The sequence below is a fragment of the Crocodylus porosus genome, unplaced genomic scaffold, assembly GCF_001723895.1.
Source record: "Crocodylus porosus isolate Cpor-Errol unplaced genomic scaffold, CroPor_comp1, whole genome shotgun sequence".
Taxonomy (NCBI): domain Eukaryota; kingdom Metazoa; phylum Chordata; order Crocodylia; family Crocodylidae; genus Crocodylus; species Crocodylus porosus.
In genome coordinates this window covers 11,260,719-11,270,460 of record NW_017728925.1, presented here as the reverse complement: position 1 = coordinate 11,270,460, position 9,742 = coordinate 11,260,719, and the positions used below count along the sequence as shown (strand labels likewise).

Here is a 9,742-nt window from a genome sequence, read left to right as displayed (position 1 = left end):
CCAACTTCCAAGGGAGGTGGTGCTGGCTCCTACCCTGGGGGTCTTTAAGAGGAGGCTTGATGCCTACCTAGCTGGGATCATTTGAGCCCAGTTTTTTCTCCTGCCCTGGCAGAAGGTCAGACTTGAAGATCTACAAAGGCCCTTCCAAGCCGACTTCTATGATTCTACAGAGACTGTTTACAGTGGTTTCAAGAACAGAATCTGGATTTCATGGAGGCAATTCAGTGGCAAATAAACAAAAAGGAGTGAAGCTTGTACTCTTCAAATGTCCTTGGTGAGAAACAAACCCATTCTTCATCTCAAAAGGATAATCTCGCAGGGAGGCGAGGCATGACAGAACACTGTAGTGGGGAAATGCACACGCGCAGCCAGAGAAAACTGTCTGGGAAGTAGCTATGAGACAGCTGGTATTTTCTGGAGGCATTACAATCCGTGAACCAATTTGCCGTAATTACTGGGGTCCCTATATCTGTTAAGTCAACACTCCGCAGAGTGAAGTATGGGGGAGAGATGGGACCCCCCCCAAATATTCAATGCACTGTTCAGGCCCTTCCAGCTAAAAGTCAACAGGTGTGGGAGGATGTCTCCCATCGTACCAGCATAGTCTGCAGCCTATTAAATTCTTCTGCAGCTCTTTCCGACGCACCTTTTAAGAAAGGTCAAGCTGCATTTCCCTTGTACTTAAGCAGCTCGCCTGTGAGCAAGAGCTCAGCCTCCAGATCACTTCACCACTTCTCCCAAAATAATATATCCAACTCTTCCCAAGGTCAGAGGGGTCAGAGATGCAACTTCTAGTTTCCTCCCCTCCCTTTGTATGAAATATCGATGACTGCCAAGGGCAGCCTGACTGCCTCCTCCTCTATCAGCAAACGCCCTCTCAAATCTCACTGCAGGAACTGGGGAATATTTTTGGTCTCCTCACAACACTCGGCTCATTATCACAGTCAAAGAAGAAAGGAAGAGAGGGAAAGGCAGAAGTTAACAAGCTGTGATTGACAATTAGTATGGGATGCTCCAGATTACAGGAATTTTCTCCTTCATCAAGTCATTTCCACAAGATGCATTCTTGATCCTTCCCAACATGAGAAGCAATTGAATCTTTGGCTGGATACATTCCTAATACAGGTCCCTATATGGAAAGCAACTGCCTCAGTTTACCAGGAACATCATGCCATCGCGATGTATTGTTCAGGAGAGGGTAGACGGACGGTGCCGGGGAAGGGCAGGGAAGGTGAGAGTAATTTATACCCCAAACAGTTCTGTAGTATTTTACTGCATCATCAACTTCAGCTTCTCTTTTCTCTCTCTGCACAGAGTATGCCTTTCCCAGTGTTTTGTAGGGTGAGCACCACATTTTTACGGATTAAATCTACACTCATTCCTGTTCAGTCTATGCAGACTAAATTGCAGTCTTCTGCATCCTTTGACAGATGCAGTCCCTTAAGATTTGGGCTTCCGCACTCTCCGTTCACCAAAAGCAGATACATTAACACTCCCAAGCTAAAATGGTTCACATGCCATCAACATAAGCACTTCTAGCCTTCCCATTACCCCTCAAAGCACTGAGTACTTCAAAATGGAGTGGCTGACCTCCTAGGCCACTCTGCTCAATCCATCCAGAAAGGACAGCCTAAGAGATTCTCCGCCCCCCCTTTCATCAGGAAGTGTCACTTTTGTGATTGGGCTGAACAGCATAAAATGCTCTGTTGCCATGCTGAGCAGAAGGATAACTGCCTATTAACAATTGGAAAAAAAAAGCAACAACGCTGCACTGAACTGTAAGAGAGGTGGATCAGTTCAGGATGTGAGGAATAAAACTGGCAAAAACAGTACAAAAGTTACTCACGGTTTCTTAGAAATACAGCAGAGCTTACCTTGTCAGGCACAAGAAAAAAAAAATTACAGCAATAAAGCTTTTTCCTGCACCAATCAGTCATGCCTCAGCCATAATTTAAGGCTGATATTTGAAGTCATATTAGAGCAATAGTTCTCATGACAAATCCCCGCATTCCAGTACCAAGCTGCGCAAGCGAAGGCCCTGGGGCTAAACGGCCTGTTTATTGAAAAGATTACGCAAGCTCTTGCTGAATGCAGCATATACTGATGTGGATGAGAATGGAGGTCAGCAACAGATGGAGCAGCTGTCAAACTCGGTTTAAGATTCAGGCTCTTCCAGGTGGTGCTGGAATTATGCATGTGGCCTCCCGGTGCTTTAGCGACATCGTGAAGGGCAAAGGGTCCCCACTGTGACAGTCTACATAGATACAATCTACTTCCAGAGCCACTGAACATAGGTTTCTAGTCAGAATGCCTGTGGAGGCTGCAGGGAACAGAGCAAACTTGTCCAGTTTACACAAAAATGTTTGCTGCCTGTCAAAAAAAGCTACACCAGTTGGCTCAAGCAGCATCCTAAGAGGGTTTACGTAGCAAGAACTGCTTTCTGCCACGTCTAACCTTTTAACTGGATGCAAAATTTAATAAGGAGCAGCACTGCTAAGCCCTTTTGTTGAAACTGCATTTGCAAGCTCTGCAGCAAATGAACCTTAATAATATCAGAGAATGCAACCCAGATTAACAGGTGAGCCCTGTAGAGCCAACACTCTCCAGCTTCCTGGACAGCTCTTTTGTGGCACATCTGATACTCAGCTCCCATTCACCAACAGGGCTATCAGGGACAACGAGATGGCCATGAAGTGACAGAGAAGGAAGAACTGCTCTTATAAAGCATGCAGCCCACTACAGCACAATCACTATATCGGTGCATTCAGCTCGCCTACTGCTGTCAATGTACAACACAACAGTTGTCTGGAACAGACAAAAATGTTGTGCATCAAGTCGTCTCTGACAACAGCTCTAGAAAGCCAGGCTTTTGAATCTTGGGCTATGAACATTCCTGTCATCATTCCTTGGTTCATCTGAAAGACAATGAAACAGCCTGGTAAGCAGGGTGTGCTACTGCCATGTCAGTGGTATGAATAGGTCTCAACATGTAGGAAAGCCCCATTGAAAACACCCAAAGCCATCTCTCCTGTTGTGTGTGCGCAGACAAACACACACACACACACACACCCGCCAAACTTCCTTGCTCTTAAAGGAACACATGCAACATGGTACACAAAGCCACCCGCGCAGCCTGGCTTGGTACAAAAGGCAGGTGCAGATGCATCTAGTATTGTGTACGTATAAAGTCTTCCATGGACTCACAAGTGCAAGCAGGAGGAAATCGGGCATCAGAAAGAGGTGCCATGTTGTTGCAGCTGCGACTAACTAGACCAAATCTCCCTTTATATATAGTACAGCAAAGATACTGCCAGCTGCATTTAAAACAGGCTGGGGTCAAAGTCTGGAACTAGTAAAACGACAGCCAAAAGCAGATTCCACTTTACTTGGAGCACTTGGAGTGCAGAAAGCCTCCTGTAACATGCATAGAAACCTCTAAGAACAGACTGGTTAAGATTCACCAACCTAGGGCTAATTTAACTTGAAAGTCTCCAGGGCATGACTGAGGAGGTGGGTAAGCAGTTGGTTTGTAGGTAAAGTTGTATAAGCTAAGTATATACTACCTTGTTTTAGGAGTAACTGGAGCATTTTACATCTTCCCCTTCAATTAAACTAGGACTGGAAGGGACTACCTGGCTCAGGGAATCTAGTCCCTATCCAACCCAACTTATCTCTAACCAAGTACCCAATATGCCAGGAAGGTACAGAACAGCAGAACCGCAAAGCATTCGGATCGGCTGCAATGTGCTAGTCTGACCTTTATGGCTTGTTACTGCCTCCGAGTGGCCAAAACCAAAAGGTTGTATCCCAGTCAGATCAGATTAAGCTCTTCACCAAACATACCATGCTTAGCTTCAGGAAAACAATTAGTACTAATAGTATTTATGGAAATCCGGCACATTGGAGCAGACTCTATTAATAGAGTCTGCAGAGCAGGCGAGCTGACGTGCCTGGCGCTGCATCACATGCATTTGTATAAATGGTGAAATGCACATCAATGTGCAGAAAATAGCGGTGGTGTACTTTTGAACTAACACACCTTCAATGTGTTTTAGTTCAAAAAATGTGCACCACTACCATTTTCTTAGCACTGATGTGCATTTTGCCATTTATACAAATACATGCGCCACAGCACCAGGTGCTTTTAAAAGCATTTGGTGCTGCAGCACGTGCATGTGTACAAATGCCCAATGAAACTAGTTTTGCTGCTCCTCCTTCTTGCCACAAGTCAAAATTACACTCTCTCTCTGGTTTAAGTAAGGTAGCTTTACATATTCATGGCTCTAGCCTTGCAATAGAGACACAAGCTATTAATAAGAGCTCCTCATAAGTAGGCTTGGCAGAATTCGATTTTTAAAATCGGTGAATGTCGATAAACGCTGATTCCACCTCACACACAGGCCAATGAAAAATTATTTCTACCAGTAAGTGTCAAAATTTATAGAAAGGGAATGCAAGAAAAATGATGGCTGATGGAGTGTGCAACAACAGGACGATGCTGACTGGAGTTTGGACTGCAACTCCCAGAAACCCCAGGGGACTGGGAACACAGGAAGACGACGTGGCAAAGCAGACGAGGGAGCTACAGACCAGCAGAGCCGGGACTGATGTCACCTCTGCCACTCAGCTGGTGATGGTTACATTTGTCACAGCAGGCGGTTAAACTGTACTACTAATAATAGTATGCTGTCATTAATAAATTGTCTGCCCTCTACACCCCTGATTTCAAGCAATCCTGAACATTTTAACTAAATAAAAATCTAAATAAATGCTTAAAAATAAACATTGATACTATCAATCAAAATTATTAAAACTCAATCTGCCAAGCCTGCTCATAAGCATGAGTGCAGCATGGGAACTGACAATGTTCCCCCAATGTCCCACTCTGGAGTTATTCAGTGATCAGAGCAAGATATGCCACGCAGCATAATACCATCTAACACTATGCTTGAGTGACGACCGAGAGCTTGCGACCTAATACGCTCCTGTGTCAGTTCCCCACCCCGCGGTCCCTTCTCTCACTAAATCCCTCACCAAAGACTGAACACAAATACTAGAATGCTCAGACTTAATTTCTGTGGTGGGTGAGGGGGCATGCATTGCAGCGCTGCTGTGATTCAAACTTCCAGTCTATCAATGCTCAGTAGTCCTTGACTCATCATTTGCAGGAGTTATTCTACATGATTCATACAGGGGGAAAAAGGGCAGTGACAGCAAAAGACCTGATTGCCAATTAAAACTCATCATGCATATTCCCCAAGTTGACAGGGACTGAACTCCGCTCTGAAAAATCCCTGTCTAGGGATAATCAATATGCAGCATCACAATACCCAGTGCTCACCTGTGGTTTGGAGAGAGGTGGGGAAGACAGAAACTACAACAATTATGAAAGGAAATGAAGAAAAATGTTACAGGAAGCTAGCTTGCTCAAATAATCAGAACGTGCTGCTTTCTTCAGCTGCGTTCAGACACCACCTGACTCCACCAGGGACAAGAGCCAGTGTTTATGTACTGCAGTGAGGATCAGCCAGTTTCTCTGTCCCCTGAATGAAAAGTACGGTCCTGCACTGAAGAGATTAAAAATGATAATATGGCAGTTCCACGAGTACTGGTGATCAGTAGCTCATGCAATTTTTTTTTTGCAAACTCAATATGCTCAACTCTGTAGCAACCCAGTCAAAGTCTTGCCGTGACTGACTGCTAAATAAGTTTAAAACCCATCTACCCACAAGGCCCAGATACTGTAACTAGAATGGGACATACAAAGCCACTGACAACTTTTTGTAGAGGGAATTTATGCCAGGACAGCAGCTGGCATTTATAACCTAGAAGTCAGATAGGCTTACTATCTAGAGCTCTGATAAGACAGGAGTGCTGGAGAAGGACAAGATGCACACAACAACTTAATGAAGGCTTGGCAAGTATGCAAGAAGATGATGTTACACTCTTTCTCTGGTTTAAGTAAGACAGCTTTGAACACTCATGGGTCTGGTCTTGCAATAGTGACACAGGCCATTAATAAGAGCTGCTCATAAGTAGGCTTGCTATAACTGATCCCTAAATTATTGTTATAGTTTCTTCAGGTAAAAGTGATATCTTTTATTTGACCAATTAAATTTTAGTTGGTCTAATAAAAGATATCACATTTACCCAAAGAACTTTGTCTACCCACGTCCTTAGACCAACACAGCTACAACCAACACCCCTAAAACATGGCAAGTAGGTAGTGGTTCTTTAAGGGATAATGTGCTTAACTGGAGAACAGTACAGAGAACTAAAGGAGGGCCCCTCAGGTTCTATAAAGTGCAATAATTAATTAAGAAAAGTTAAAGTCATGTTTCACCCCCTCCTTGGAGGGATTTAATGAATTAATGCCCTTCCAGGAAGGTGTCTCACTGGTTTGTAATAACACTTACATTTTGGCTCTGCCAGTTCCCCTCTCCATCTCCATTTGAAACAGCTTGTACCTGCAATATTCAGATGTGCATTGATCAAAAATATAACACCACAAAGGTCTGGAAAGAAGAATGTCTCGCTCCAAGTGTCTACTACGCTGATCTCGGATGCTACAACAGGCTACAAAGGTGGAAAAAAAGGTCAGACTGTCCATCACAGCCCAGCACGCCAGCAGACAAAACTTTGTTGACGAGCAAGTCTGACCGCTACAGAACATTTATGCAATAGCAATAAGGACTGTGGCTCAGGACACAAGCAGACCCAGTCCAAACAACTGTGTGGCATGCAGTGGAACAAACAGCACTAAGAAAAAGCTAGAATGCACTGCATGCTATGACAGTCCTAACCTACTAGAAGTGCATCACGCCAAGAGCAGAAAATACACTAGAAGCTTTCCAAATAGATTCCTTATTCCCTTTCTTCCTATCCTCGAAGAGTCAAGCAAAGTATGTGCCTATTTCCCGCTGCCCATTGTAAGAATAACTGAAGAACACAACTGCCCCAAGTGGCTGCAGGTTCAGTGCTGGTAAAACATTCCAAGGCCAGAAGTGGAGTTTGGAAGCCGGGTTGGGTTAGTATGGCAGCCAGTATGGTATGCTCTGGTACCAAGCAGGGCGCAGAGATCGGCAGTCTAAACTCTAGTAGGAAAAAGAGGAGAGTTTGGTACACAAGCTTCAAGTCGCACGCACACTTGCAAGTAAAAAAAAAAAAAATCAAGGAAAAAATGGCCTATTTTAGCACCTCTAAACGTGAGGCCGTGAAACTATCAGAGCAGTCATACAACCTATAACTCAGATCTGTGACACCTGCAGGTACATTATCAGATCTCCAAGGGAAACACTTGACAGATCTACTCCCCTAACTCACAATCCCATCAGTTATGCTCAAAAAATTGTGCGTCCCCCCCGCCCCACTCAAGGTTTTTGATAATAGCACAGACCTATCAGTCTGGTTTTTTTTGCTGAGAACTTCAGAGCTGTGCTCTGGCCAGATCCTGCCAGGTACCCCTGCCTCCAACATGAGCAGCTGCCGTCGTTAGGAGCAGACGGTTCTCTGGATCCAGCACAATTTTGCCCTTCATTCAGTGTTTCTTTGATGCAGCAGCAGGAGTAGAGGGGCTAAAAGTAAAGAGCGATCAAGTTTTTCTAAACTAGGGGGCAGGCATGAAGGAACTCATCATCATCTGCCCACTGCAGAGCATACAGGGAAGGTTGCCTGGGAGCTACTAGCTGCAAAGTATTTCCTCTAATATTGCTGCCAACTTTGGCATGCTGCAGTGCTTCAAGAAAATAGCTAGCAGTTCGTGACCAGACTGCACCAACTTTCATATCTCTCTTCACATACACAGGAGAGGGGCACAACAAAAACTGCAGCAGTATTCTTCTTCTTCACCCTGTCCAACAATACCGAGGGCTTTCAGTATACTGAAGAGTAAAGTTACCGAGTTTAAGGGGACATGTATTGCAACCATTGCAACCATGAATTTAGGAAAGCGTCTCAAAAGCAGAAATATTACTAAACAGTATTCCCTTCGCTCCTCCATGCATAGTTCTTGCAACACCCTGAGACTAAAATGTGAGTGTAGATGCATGACACACAAAGCATACAAGCCATTTCACTGCAGGGTTGCTTCCCTTCATACCCAACAGAGGAAACTGCTAAGCATTTAGATTTGTGAACAAGGCAAATTTGATCTTCAGTAACTAGTGAATCAGACAGCCCAATGAATCCTGTCTGGAAAGCAAAGATTTGGGGAAGGATCAGAAGCACAGCCAAGCTTTTAAAAGCTGGCAAGGAACACACAAAGCAAGTTACAGGCTCTAAAATGCACTGCCAAACACTGGAAAGAGAAGGAAAAAAAAACAGCCTAGAGGGATGATTATACCCATTGCTACACAGGACAACAGCCAATCATTTTGTTTTAAGAGAATTAAAGGTTGCCTTACAGGAGTAAGATCAGACAGGGCAGAGTAGCAACTCCAATTGTACAGGTACCGTGTCTGAACCACTCCCAGCTGGCAGTCCCTCCTGCCCACACAGCTAAGAATTTTTCCTAGAACAATAGGAAAAAGTCACATGTCAACTACTATTCCTTCTTCCAGACATGCATTACAATTAACCTCAGCTAATTGGCCTTGAACTACCTGTGCATTTAGTGGCCCTTTTACTGACCAAATAGATGGTCCAGTGAGCCTGCAACAAGCATAGCTGTGACTGGCAAATACAATTACTGGTCAGGCAGCCTTTTACTTAGAGTTTCTATTCTAGTCAGACTACAGTCACGACTGAACTAGACTCAGGGGGGCTACTAGCTAATACCCAGTTTGAGATGCGGCTAAAATAGTTCAAGACATGCATCACACTAAGTGGACGTGTGGGTGGGAAAGACTGCTAGGATAATGTGCTGAAGAGTCCCCTGGGGACCTGATCCAACTGTTCCAAACAGCACAGGAATCACAATTGTACGTGGTTCCTTAAAGCAGCCAAGTCTTCTTCACCAGTGGGAAGGTTATACGGTAAGAGAGTATTTAGCAGCTAGGAGGTAGAGGTGAAGCAGAGACCCGTGTCAACAAGGCATGGTTGCAAAGATCGAGACAGGAAGTAGGGTAACTGAATAAGAGAAAGTGGGGTGGACCATCTCCAGCTGCTGGCATGCTGGAGATGAAATAAAGGCTAGGGACACAGAAGACGTGAAACCAGATGGTAGTGTTAACCAAGCAAGCACAAGCAAGTCTAGATGAGTTTAATGATAAGGTCACATTAAATAAACCAGTGAATTGGTACCGAGCTTAACATGTAGAAGTGGCTTTGTAATTTGGGACAACGGAGCTGATCGCCCACCAATTTATGCTGATCAGTGTTACCAGAGCCAATCACCAAACTAACTCCTCTAGAATCGAGACCTTGGGGTAGCTAGTACCTCCTTAGGAGCACAGTTTGGCAAGGTGCAAAGCGGGGAAATGGAAAAGCTAGTCGCTGTGATAATGGGGTTCAGTCACAGGGAGGTGAGGAAGCCAAAATTTAAAAAAAACAAACCAGAAATCAATGAAGTTTGAGAGAGAAACAGGGGAAGTCTCAAAGGTAATGCCAGTAAGACCAGCAAGGTGACAAGCAGTTCAGCCAGGACTGCACTGTCTGCAAGACTCAGATTAGGACATGCAGCACTGTGCTTACAGTGCACGATAGAAAATCTAGTAGCTCTCACCAGTTAATAAGGAGAGACTCTCTCACCTTCATCTAGGAAAGGAATGCTAGTCCATTTACAGATAGAGCCAGTCACATTTTT

The 9,742-nt window shown here is 44.5% G+C and overlaps 1 protein-coding gene across 1 annotated transcript in view; it reads right to left on the bottom strand.

Annotated features, from left to right (window-relative positions):
* GPR107 (G protein-coupled receptor 107) overlaps positions 1 to 9,742 on the bottom strand; it is a 73,323-nt gene that overhangs the window by 18,438 nt on the left and 45,143 nt on the right. The window contains exon 16 of the mRNA XM_019541111.1: positions 6,417 to 6,467. Coding sequence (XP_019396656.1) covers positions 6,417 to 6,467 — 51 coding nt within the window. The remainder of the gene's footprint in view (positions 1 to 6,416; positions 6,468 to 9,742) is intronic.